The sequence below is a fragment of the Bos indicus x Bos taurus genome, chromosome 1 (genome assembly GCF_003369695.1).
Source record: "Bos indicus x Bos taurus breed Angus x Brahman F1 hybrid chromosome 1, Bos_hybrid_MaternalHap_v2.0, whole genome shotgun sequence".
NCBI classification, from domain to species: Eukaryota; Metazoa; Chordata; class Mammalia; order Artiodactyla; family Bovidae; genus Bos; species Bos indicus x Bos taurus.
The window spans coordinates 141892823-141905304 of record NC_040076.1 but is presented as its reverse complement, the minus strand read 5'-3'; the positions used below and the strand labels follow the sequence as shown (position 1 = coordinate 141905304).

The 12482-nt window shown below is 53.6% G+C and overlaps 1 protein-coding gene across 2 annotated transcripts in view; it reads right to left on the bottom strand.

The window, feature by feature from the left end:
* The window catches only part of ABCG1 (ATP binding cassette subfamily G member 1), a 68918-nt gene that overhangs the window by 21745 nt on the left and 34691 nt on the right, over positions 1–12482 (bottom strand). For both annotated transcript variants that reach the window (XM_027546814.1, XM_027546819.1), the window contains exons 3-4: positions 4025–4142; positions 2741–2873 (exon numbers count right to left, since the gene is read on the bottom strand). In XM_027546814.1, coding sequence (XP_027402615.1) covers positions 2741–2873; positions 4025–4142 — 251 coding nt within the window. The remainder of the gene's footprint in view (positions 1–2740; positions 2874–4024; positions 4143–12482) is intronic.

Here is a 12482-nt window from a genome sequence, read left to right as displayed (position 1 = left end):
CCACCTGTGAAACCACTGACAGCTTACCATTCTCCACAGTGGGAGTATTTACACCACAGAAATTGGCAAGTGGTACACAAAAGGAGTTAATTGGGAAAGACCCTGATGCTGGGAAAGACTGAAGACAACAGAAGACGGGGGGGCAGAGGATGAGATGGTTGGACGGAATCACCGACTCAATGGACATGAGTTTGAGCAAACTCCAGGAGATGGTGGAGGACAAGTAAGCCTGGTGTGCTGCAGTCCACGGGGTCGCAAAGAATCGGACACAACTTAGTGACTGAACAACAACAACATACAAAGGGTCTAGTTTTGTTATTTCTGTTGTTTGGTTTGATATCCCGCCTGCTAGCACACATGGGGCCCCTGACCCTGTCTGGCGAAGGCCTGAGTAGCCATCACCATGGCCAGCATTCTGCCGATTCCTGGGACCTCGGGAAGCAAGGGCTTCAGTCTCCTCCTCGGCACAGCACTGAGGTCAGAACTTGCCCACCTGGTGAGCTACTGAGGCTGCCCAGTGGCCCCTCAAGAAACTGTGATGCAGGGGTGAGGGGCTGAGAGGCTGAGCTCCCAGAATCAGGCTGGAGCAGCTGCCAGCCATGTGACTCCGAGTGTCATGTCTCAGGCTGCCTGGGGGCGGAGGGTCAGAAGCAGCGCACGGAAAGGCACCACCAAGGGCTCGTGGCCAACACCATCCCCACGTGTGGGACAGGACCCTGCAGAGTACAAGGGATCCTTTCTCATTGTGTGCCAGCGTGTTAAGTCGCCTCAGCTGTGTCTGACTCTTTGTGACGCTATGGACTGTAGCCCGCCAGGCTCCTCTGTCCATGGGATTCTCCAGGCGAGAATACTGGAGTGGGTTGCCATTTCCTCCTTCAGGGGATCTTCTCGACCCAGGGATCAAACCCAAGTGTCTTATGTCTCCTACATTGGCAGGCAGGTTCTTTGCCACCAGCGCCACCTGGGAAGCCCATCCTTTCTCATTAACTGAGAATAACTCATTTACTCAGTTAATCATTTCTCATTAACTTCACAGTATTTATCAAAGGGATCATGAAGTTCTCAAAATCAAAATGTAATTGACTTCAATTCTGAAAAATAAATGGATTTCCCAGCAGAACCTGGAGACACGTTAGGGGGAAGACAGAAGTGACAACAGGAGTCGAAGATCTCGTTTTCAAAAGAAAGTGGTGACAGAGCTAGAAACCGAAGTGAAGTTTCTCAAACAAGTAACCAGGGAATGAAGCTGTGGTCGCCCCAGATGAAGGTGAAGCGACAATGCGGGAATCCTCAGAATCCACAATGAGGGTAAGTAAAAATCACGTATTTCCCAACCTCACAATCCTATTTGCAAACTCCTCCTGAGCAGCCCATGCCCCCATGAGAACAGCCACTTGGAGGCCTGAGGGGCTACATGGTCAGGCTGCTGGGCACTTAGGGCTGCTGGGGCAGCAGGTTAGAAGGCAGACCACCTACCCAACACCTTCTCTGCTTCTCTCTGCTGAGCTGAGGATCCCTTGGAATTGCCCTTCAGCCAAAATGCTGGGCATCTACCCCTCTGCAACCCCGCAGAGAGGAAGCCTGGCCCCGTGTGTGTCAGGAGTGCAAGACAAGACCTCTCTTGTGGAAATCCATGGTGAATGCTCGTCTACTGCCCAAGCACGAGGTAGACTATCTGGGAAGGTCCCCAATGTGCCAGGAGAGGCCTGGAGACCAGGCACTGCCTTGCACCGCAGATGAGATGGCAGAGAAGCAGGCAGCCCCATGGACCCATGCTCCATCATGGAAAGGGCTGCCCACTGACTTCCTGGCTGGGAGGCTCCCTAGCAGCTTCCACAGCCCACAGCGGGTCAGTGTGGTCCCTGTCCACCTGGCACAGGGCTAGGTCACAGTCTGCCCAAAGAGTACAGACCACGCCAGGCCATCCTAGACCCCGCTGTACAAGATGCCCGGGCTAACCGCTAAACTCTCCAAGGCACCCTTTCTCGTGTGGTTGTGTAGGATTACATGTCTGATGACCTTGCTGGACAACGTGTGTGTGGGCCTGAGACCCAGCAAGTGAGCAGCAAACACGTGTTTTATACCCATCTGGCAGGCAGGTGAGTCAGAGGACAAGACCCTCAGGGCCCTAATCCAGGCACCAGACTGCCTGGAACTTTGGCCAAAGCCATATAACACCAGTGGGAAGAAAAGACCCTTGACCCATGGGCCTGAGACTGAGGTCACCCTGGCAGTGGTCCCCCACATCAGCCAGGTTAATCACCTTCTCAGAAACCTGGCCTCGATTTTGCCATCTGGGGTCTACAGGGCCTTGGGAGGCTGCCTTGGGTGAAGCTTTCCACACAGCACGTGGGGTCAGAACTCTGTGTGAAAGTGGGGTGCCAGTGCCACTCCGCCTCATGTGGAGGGTGGGGGTAGATGCAGGTGAGGGTGGGGTACAGGCGCCGCTCCGCCTCATGTAGGGGGTGGGGGGTAGATGCAGGGGAGGGCAGGGTACAGGCGCCACTCCGCCTCATGTAGGGGATGGGGGTGGATGCAGGTGAGGGCGGGGTACAGGCGCCGCTCCGCCTCATGTAGGGGATGGGGGGTAGATGCAGGTGAGGGCGGGGTACAGGCGCCGCTCCGCCTCATGTAGGGGATGGGGGGTAGATGCAGGTGAGGGCGGGGTACAGGCGCCGCTCCGCCTCATGTAGGGGATGGGGGTGGCCAGGTGTGGGGCTGCGGGCCCCAGGACGCTCACCATCATGGCCTCTTGCACGGTCAGGTGCGGCAGCAGCAGGTCGTCCTGCATGATGTAACAGGACACCTTCCGGAAGCAGCGCAGGTCCCGAGGGAGCCCGTTGATGAGGACCTCACCCTTCATGCCGGTCTCCCTGCAGGGTCAGCGAGAGGACGTGTCAGCCCGGCCCCTCCTGCACCGCCTCCCCCTCCTCCAAGGCTGAGGGAGAGGGGAGACGACAGCCCCTTCCAGCATCATCCAGCTGGACCAGTAGGGACACCAAGCTGGGCATGGCCGGGACACCCAGATCAATGCTCAGAGGAAGGAACCCCAAGAAGAAAAGGCCCAGTGTGAAAAGGGAGGGGAGAACAAGTGTGGGCCTCTCTGGGATCTCACGTTCATTGCAGGTGCCTACGGACCAAACCAATACATGGATGCTCCTACCTGTGGACATGAGGCCCCATGCATGCCCCCGGCTTTGCAGGGTTTATAAGATGAGCATATTAACAATCCTGCATGTAGCCTCGGTTATATCAACTCCCCGAAAGGCCAAGACTCTGCAGCCCAGGGTGGGACCACTAGGTAGGTCAGAACCAGTTTCTGAGGGCAGCATGAATCTGATGCTGACTGGGAAGGACCAGTACAGGCTCCCCGGGCCCAGGTGGCTCAGAAAAGAGGAGGGAGTCTGGGCCCTGGACCCACTAGATTGAGCAGACGGGGAGTTGTTCTCTCAGACCACAGTGGAAGTGCGGCATCCTGGGTATACTGTGGAGACGGAGGGGCATGGCCCCACCAGCCACACTCACTCTCCCACTCAGACGCACTGGGCATCTCTACTGTCCAGTACGGCTCTGGTGCATCATCGCAGCCCAGGGAGGTAGAGGGAGCTGCAGGCATCCTACTAGGATCCACCTTATCCTGTGCTGCCTCGTTGATGCCACGAAGAACAGAAACACAGAGAGTCTATGGAGACCAGTGAGATTATACCTGCTCTCCAACTTCGTCCAGCCCAGTACTACGACCATGGGCCCTGGGGTGGGTCCCTTCTTTCCTCCAAGGAATGGGTTGGATCAACTGGCTTCCCAGGGCACTAGGCTGGGAGACCTGTCTCCAGGTTGCCGCATGTGGCTCCAGGATGGTGCTGGGCAGTCTGGGCAGGAGTGTGGGTGTGGGGTGAGCTGAAAAATGACTGCATTCACCAAACAGAAGCTGCTCCCCTGAGGCTTCCCAGAGCCTTAGAAAGTGATGGGGTGGCCCATCAATGCCGCTGGCCCCTGGCCAACCACTGGCTGAGGGTCTGCTCACCTGTATCCAGCCAGGATGTTCATGAGTGTGGACTTCCCAGCCCCAGAAGGACCCATGATGGCCACCAGCTCTCCACTGTTGAACTTTCCAGAAATGCCCTTCAAAAGGGTCTTGTATCCTGTGAAAAAAGGATCATGTTCATTTCCAGCCATCCCAGGACATAGTGGCTCTGTCCCCAGCACTACAGAGGCAAACACAGAGCATGTAATTGCAGACCCAAGGCCACAGGCCAGGGTTTTCACCCCACAGTATTTATAAAAACGCTGAGTTTTGGGCACGAAAATGGACCTCCTGTCCTTTAGATGCCTCTGCCTACTTTCTCAGTTGCATTTCATGGGTTATATTAGTGATAAGTACCAGTGGGTGTACAATGGCTGTAGCATTTACAAAGCCCTTTCCTGGACATCACCTAGGGCAGCCGTCCCTAACCTTTTTGGAACCAGGGACCAGTTCGGTGGAGGACAATTTTTTCCACGAACCATGGGGTAGGGGGTGGTTTGGGGATGATTCAAGCACATTAATTGTGCACTTTCTTGCTATTGATATTATTATTACATCAGCCCCACCTCAGATCATCAGGCGTTAGATCCCAGAGGCTGGGGACCCCTGATCTCGGGTACGAGGAATCCATATGACTTATCTATTTAAAATCTATATTGGTATAAATTATTTATATAGAATTTATCCACATTTGTAATTAAATGTTTCACATGCTAATAATTCATTACTAATTGAAAGTTTATCATTTTGCAGTTATACCACATTGCTCTGGACTTTCTGCCAAATCTCCATCAAAGAGCCTTGTGAAAGGGCAAAAAAAGAACTACACATGCCAGACAGTCATGTTACTTCTTTTCAAGCAGACGGTTGAAGATCTTAAAAGATCCCACGTGCCGCAGTGGGACCTGACACAGTCAAATAAATAAATTTTGTTTTTTAAAAAGGAATCAAATAGAGGCAACTAGATTCATCTGAAGATTCCTAATTCAGAGACAGTTCTCATTGAAACATTGAGAAACAATGTTTCTCAGAGAAACATTGCCAGGACATGCCCTTAAATGATCAGAATTGGGCAAATTCAGCATTCTGGTTCCCCAGGCAGAGCTGAAAGGGGCCTGATGAGGACAGGGCCTTTTGGGTACCTGACGAGCCCCTAGTGACTCCCCAGGCCCCAAACCCATGTTTACTCAAACCCCAGCCTGGGTCTAGGTCTCGGCATCTTCTCCCAGTGGCCTCTCTTCTTTCACAGATGGGAACCCCAAACCCCCACTTGTCACCAGGTGCCTCCCTGATTTGAATGGGGAGTCAGTCCCTGAGGACTTTTTAATCAGGCCGAGAGAAGCAAAGGGCAGGAAGCTTGCAGCCTTGCGACTTGACTCATTATGGGGAGTGGCGGTCACCAGGGAGGCCTGAGACAGTCATCCTGGGGGGAAGGGACCGAGTGGCAGATGGACAGGTTGAGAGGTATCTGGGAGAGCCGCTTAGGTCCGCAGGCAAGTCAGATTCTTGCCACTGGGATGTCAGTGATGGCAGGTGGACAGACACACAGCAGGGAAGCCAAAGAACACAAGGGTAGGGGTCAGCGACCCTGAAAGGTTACACCTGCCCAGCCGTGGACACAGATGGAAGAGCTGGGGGACAGCAGGGACCCCCCCACGGTGGGTAGAGCCCCAGACTGGGCTCTGTCCACATGGGAGGGAGCTCTGTGGAGGGGGACCCCAGGGGACTGGTGTGACATCACCGAGAGAGCACTAATGCCAGGCATCTGCTCATTACCGGTCTCCTGGGGGGTGCAGGCAGCTTTGGGGTTACTCCAGTGCAAACCTTCCTTCAGCTCTGTGCTTCCCTGAGTTCAGAACTAGCCAACCCCCAGCTGGTCCCCTGAAAACCGGGGCTGCCCGAGGAGGTATGGGGTGGCTAAGTTGACCACCAGCCACTTGGAGGTCATGTACATTCTGGATCATGATGCCTGAGGGCAGTCTTGCCATGGGGGTCTGTGAGGCCCCTTCCCTGGGGCAGGGGACCATGGGAGCTGCTCTCTTTGGGACCCTTGATGATGGGGTCCACACGAGGGCACTGGATAATAGTAACACTTCCAGGGACCTCACACAGGCTGTGATGCCCATGGCCAGGATGCCAGGAACAGACCCGAGTCTGGGACCTGAGGGAAGCATCAGCCTTTCAGGGGAAAAGGCAGACAGACAGGGGTATAGACTGTGGTCTTGTCATTCACAGCCACCAGCTTAGAACTGGGGGTCTGACTGTGGACCCCGGGCTAAACCAACACACCTGGAGCCGAAGGAGTTATCTGCCTCCCAGCCCATTCCTAGGAGGGGGTGTGGGCTCCCAGGGGGACGGGGAGGGACATGACGCAGAGCTGGCTGGCCAAGAAGTGTCCCTGTGTGTGGTTCACCCTCTTGGGCACCGCGTTTATATCAGAAGCCTGCTTTTCTTTTAAAACGACAGACCTGTATTTGGGATTGAAGGTGACACTGGACTCAGAAGTCCAGGAGGCATCCCCCTGCACCCACCCTGGATGGGCCAGGATGGGAGGACAGGGCGTGCTCTGCACTGGCCGAGGGCTGGGGAGCCAACGGGGGGCACTCCTGTTAGAGTCGAGTGTGTGAGCGAGTTGGTGAACACAAATGCATCCCTGTGCTTAGTCACTCAGTTGTGCCTGACTCTTTGCGACTCAATGGACTGTGGCCTGCCAGGCTCCTCTGTCCATGGGATTCTCCAGGCAAGAATACTGGAGTGGGTTGCCATTTCCTTCTCCAGGTGCATCCCGGTATTTATGTAACGAGCTCGTCCTTCACTGCAGAGTCTGGTGTCTGATCCCCATATAGAAACATGAAATTGAGATGCTCTACCCCACCCCACTCCACCCCCCTGCCCTACTTCCCAGAGGAAGCTCTGCTTGGCCCAGCTTTTGGTATAATGGATAAACTGCCTCCTCCGAGTCTAGAGGTCACTTGTCTACACAGGTGCAGATCCTGGGCTGCTCTTTGGATCTGGCCGGTGAGCACTCAGGGGATTGTAAGCACATACACCTCCTGAGAGGAAGAGCCACCCAGTGCCCATCAGCCCCACACAGGGCATGAGTGCTCTGTCCTTAAAAGGTCCAGCCCCGAAGGCAGGTCAAAACCCAGACCCGGGATGACAGGAGGGATGGAGAGACAGAAACAGAAAGACAGACAAGACAGAGAGATGATAGTGCCTTGGGCACCCATCACAGGGAAGGAAACTCTGCTTAGACCCTGGGTTCAGCGGGGCAGCTTTGCTAGCATCCTCTCAGATGGGAAGGACACGGCCTGAAACGAGAAGCTGGGGACCAACAGTGGGAGTGTTGACCTTGACCTCCTTGACCTCCAACTCCAGGAGCGCTGGAGCAGATGTGCTGCTGAGTGGGGGGGGTGACACTGTGGGGCAGCAGATGGAAACCCATAGTTTCCAGCCAGCCTGGGCCAGTCTGTCTCACAGCCCTGGATGCTTTACATCGAGGGGATGTTCAGGGGGTCTTCATGGGGAAAAGGACAAAAGTACAATGTGATGTCTGGTCCTGGCTGAAAGCCTAGTTATGCCCCAGCAGTTAGAGGAAATACTATTGTTGGAAGGGTGGCTAGAGCAGGTGCCCAGGGCACGGGAGGACAGAGCATCTGTGGGAGAAGAGAAGCCCAATACAGAGGAGGAGCAGACCTGATTGAGAATCCCCACAGCCCCCACAGGCCCACAGGCCCAAGGGCACCCAAGGATCATCTTGCCTGGCTTGTCTTGGTGTTCAAGAGCAGTCTGTGAGAAGCAAGATTCATTTTCCAGAGTTTTGCTTTACAAATGCCCTTGCTAAGCATGCTGTGTTTTATAAAGACACACCATAACATTTCCAGCGACCCCGTGGCTCCACTGAACTCAGAATTGGTTGACAGACCCTGTGCCCTGCCCAGCGGGTATTAGGAAGGAAAACCATGAGAGTAAACCCGTAAAGGCTTTCTCCATAAACACCGCTGAGGACGTGAAAATGAAGCCAACTGGAGGTGTCTTTTCCACAATCTAATCCTTTCTCCAAAATCACTATGGATGGTGACTGCAGCCGTGAAACTAAAAGACACTTGCTCCTTGGAAGAAAAGCTATGACACACCTAGACAGCATATTCAAAAGCAGAGCTATCACTTTGCTGACAAAGGTCTGTGTAGACAAAGCTATGGTTTTTCCAGTAGTCCTGTACAGATGTGAAATTTGGATCATAAAGAAGGCTGGACGCTGAAGAATTGATGCTTTCGAATTGTGGTGATGGAGAAGACTCTTGAGAGTCCCTTGGACTGTAAGGAGATCAAACCAGTTAATCCTAAAGGAAATCAACCCTGAATATTCATTGGAAGGACCGATGCTGAAGCTGAAGCTCCAACACTTTGGCCACTTGATGCAAAGAGTCAAGTGGCTGGAAAAGACTCTGATGCCAGGAAAGATTGGAGGCAAAAGGAGAAGGGCACAGCGAATGAGACGGTTGGATAGCATCTCCCACTCAGAGGACATGAATCTGAGCAAACTCCAGGAGGCAGTGAAGGGCCAGGAAGCCTGGCATGCTGCAGTCTATGGAGTCACAAAGAGTAGGAGCAACTGAACCACAAAAACAAATCCTTTCCAAGGGGAACTGAGATATGTTCAGAACATCCACAGTCCATTCAGCACCCGCCTGGTGGGGCTGTATTTATCTATGAAAAGCGGAGATAAAGATGCTTGTTAACAGTTTGCATGAAGTGAAAACTGAAGGCTCTGTTATACCTGCAGTGAGTTACTCTTACAACGTTAGCAGTTCGGAAAGAGCCTGTCCGGACATTCTGCATTTGGGGAATGAAGGACACTCTGAGCAGGCTACTTTTAAAGACAATGCCCATCCACCAAACCGAGTGCCCAAGGGGAGCCTGAAGTCTGATACCTGCCCCCCAATGCACCCCTCCTTCTGCCTCCTGACCCCCTCAGCTCCAGGAAGACATAAGCAGAGCCATCTTCTGAAGCTCCATGTCCTACGTGTGCAGTGGTGCCTGGCGTGTAGTGGTCACTGAGAAAGTGTCTATGACATTAATAATCAGAAGGTGAGCTCTTTGCACAGGTGAGCTCAGAGTGATGGCCAGTATCTCAGGCACAGCCATTTGGATGTCACTTCTTTCCAAGCCACCTCCAACATGACCAGACCCCTCTGGTGAGTGTTGGGCTAGCAGGATATGGCCAGGAGCTTGTGGAGGACCAGCGGCCTGGATGGTCTCCAAGATTAACCCACCGAGCGGGCACTGCCTTAGGGACGGGCCACTGTTGCCCCTCTGTGACACATCCCTCTGTGTTATACACCCAGTCGTCTGTAAACTCTTACGTACTAGCAGTCAAAATGTGCATGTTCTATCACTTCCGAGGAATCCCTTTTGATGCAAATTTTACCGAAATAAAGAAAGTGTGTGTGTGTGTTAGTCACTCAGTCATGTTGGACTCCTTGTGACTCCATGGACTGCAGCCTACTAGGCTCCTCTGTCCATGGAATTCTCCAGGCAGGAATACTAGAACTGGTTGCCATTCCCTTCTCCAGGGGATCTTCCCGACCCAGAGATCAAACTTGGGTTTCCTACATTGAAGGTGGATTCTTTACCATCTGAGCCACCAGGGAAGCCCGACATATAGAATACAGAGAGGAAAGGGAACACATCGGTAGTGTACACATGGTTCCGTATACCTCCCGCAGACGGAACCACCCAAGGAACAAGCCCTGAGATCAAGAAATGGGATCCACAGAGCTTCTGGAGGGTCCTCAGGCCCCCTGTCATCACTTCAGTGTGGGAATTGCTTTTGAATCTTAAGCAGAACCCCTGGGCTGTTGAGTTTTAATCAGGGAAACACCTTTCCCAAATAGAGGGAAAAACCGGTAATTTCCTCCCTTGGAAATGCAGACAGCTCTCCTTTGCTACGGAAAAATTAAGAAACACCCCTTAGACCTTAGACGGGAAATTGCTCCTTTGTCCTCCCCCCTCCCCGCCACCCCACATGGGGAGTGCCTGTTTGAAGGCCTGTGATCCCAGCCTGGTGGTGGGATACCCAACTTCCCCCAACTTGGCCAGACAGCAGCCCCTGGGATGAGCTAACTCTTGTCCAGAATGCACCTCAGGAAGTGAAGTGAAAGTCGCTCAGTTGTTACCAACTCTTTGCGACTCCATGGACTGATGCAGTTCTCCAGGCAAGGATACTGGAGTGGGTAGCCTTTCTCTTCTCCAGGGGATCTCCCCAACCCAGGGATCAAATCCAGGTCTCCCGCATTGCGGGCAGATTCTTTACCAGCTGAGCCACAAAGGAAGCCCCAAGTCAGGATAGCAGGGAGAAACAGCGACTGCCTGCTGTTGCATCCTCTATTTCAGCTAACAGTGCGATAAACAGTGCTTGTCAACACCTCCGAGCTTCTGTAAGGCCGGCTGGGTCCCGGCATGGATTTTTTCACTCTAGAAACCTGCCCCTGAAGGAGGGGTTGGGAGCAGCCCCCCACCCCTTGGGAAGCGTCAGCCCTGGGCACCCTCATCTGGGTCAGTACGGGCCAGCTCTGCAGTGTGTCCATCTTCATGCCCCACAGCAGGCTGAGTCCCGGATGCTCTCCGTATAGCGCACAAGAGGAGAAGCCAGGGCTCAGAGAGGGTTCATGACCTGCCTGAGGCCACACAGTGGCTGAGCAGAGAACCCAACATTCCAACCACTTCTCTGCCCAACCCCAGAGTGGCTAAGAACCTCTGCCAGTGCGGGGAAGTGCAGCTGGGGGGTTCAGGCAGCCAGCTCCCCCCATCCCATTCTCCCTCCACATGCAGGCTTGCTCCCAATGAATCCCAAGCATGTGTGCGCTAAGTCACTTCAGTTGTGTCCTACTCTTTGTGACCCCATGGACTGTAGCCTGTCAGGTTCCCCCGTCCATGGGATTTTCCAGGCTAGAATACTGTAGTGGGTTGCCATTTCCTTCTCTGGGGGATCTTCCCGACCCAGGGATCGAACTCACATTTCTTGTGTCTCCTGCATTAACAGCCGATTTCTTTACCACTAGCACCACCTGGGAAGCCCTAATGAATCCCCAAGGTCAGCTCAATTCGGGAATGCGCGTTCAGTCTGTTGTTGCAAGAAATATTTAACAGAGGATAGGAATAAACATACACCTTCCCGCCTCAAACACAAGATGCCCTTGGTCAGCAAAGGCCACGTGTGCCACCCGGGTACTAGCAGCCTCTCCCAGTGTAGATGTGGGAAGATGCTATGGGAGCCAGGCCCCTAGCCCCTCTGTGGCTCCAAAGAGCTCCCAACTTGTCCAATCACCTCTCATCCTTCAAATTCTTTTTCACTTTGTGAAACATTCTTGAGTTTGTTTTGCTTTGTTTTTTAAATAAAGAAAACCAAAAGGTCTTGCCAGGACATGGGAAGCTTCTTTGGTCTGGGGGGATCTCAAGCCCCGCTTCTGAAAGGACCTCTTGCTGGGAGTGGGGTCTGTCCTCCGACCCAAGTGGATGCTCCCAGCCCCTCCTTGTCATAAAACCCTCTGCTGGGGAAGAGCAACACACAGACCTGTGTAGGGGGTCCGGAGCAGCAGTGTTGCTGACACATTGGGGTCTGCCGCCCCTCAACACCATCAGGCCCCCGACCCTGTTACCTGCAGAAAATGACAAGCAGCTTGTCCTTCATCTCCAGCTCCAGGGGCCTGCTCACTCAAGTTTCATTTAACAAGCTTCGGGCTTTTTAACAAGGGCTGGCTTTTCTAGGGAGATCCCAAGGTCAGTCCGTCTGTTTTCAAGCTCACCACACAGAGGTCAGTGGTGTAGGTGGGCTGGCTGGAAGTCCAAGGCCACAGCAGCAGCTCGGCACTCAGACCCCTCCAGGGGGTAAGTGTGCCGTAAAAATACTGTGCTCAGACCACAGGGACCACAGCTAGCATGAGTCTCGGATCTCCCTGGTGGTCCAGGGCTTGGGAATCTGACTGTCGACGCAGAAGAATGTGGGTTCCATCCCTGGTTCAGGAAGCACCACGTGTCACGGGACAACTAAGCCCGTGTGCCATAATTACTGAAGCCCGCACACCCGAGAGCCCATTCTCCACCACAAGAGAAGCCACCGCAATGAGAAGGTCACGTATCAAACTAGGGAACATCTGCATTCGGCAATGAAGACCCACCACAGCCATAAATAAATAAATATCTTGGGGGGAAAGAAAAAAGGTAAGTCTCATCACAGAGAAGGGTCCTTGATGGACAGAGAGATGCTGCCTGCAGGAGAGAGAGGAATAGAACTGCCCATATTCCCCTCCACACCCCGACCCGGTCCCCTCTCAACAGCCCCCAGGGTCCCCACACCCATCAGCCAGGCTCCAGGACAGAGTCTCAGATCCTGCAGTCCGTATCCTCATTGGGAGACCTCCCCTCACACAGGAACAATAAGACACAGACCCAACCA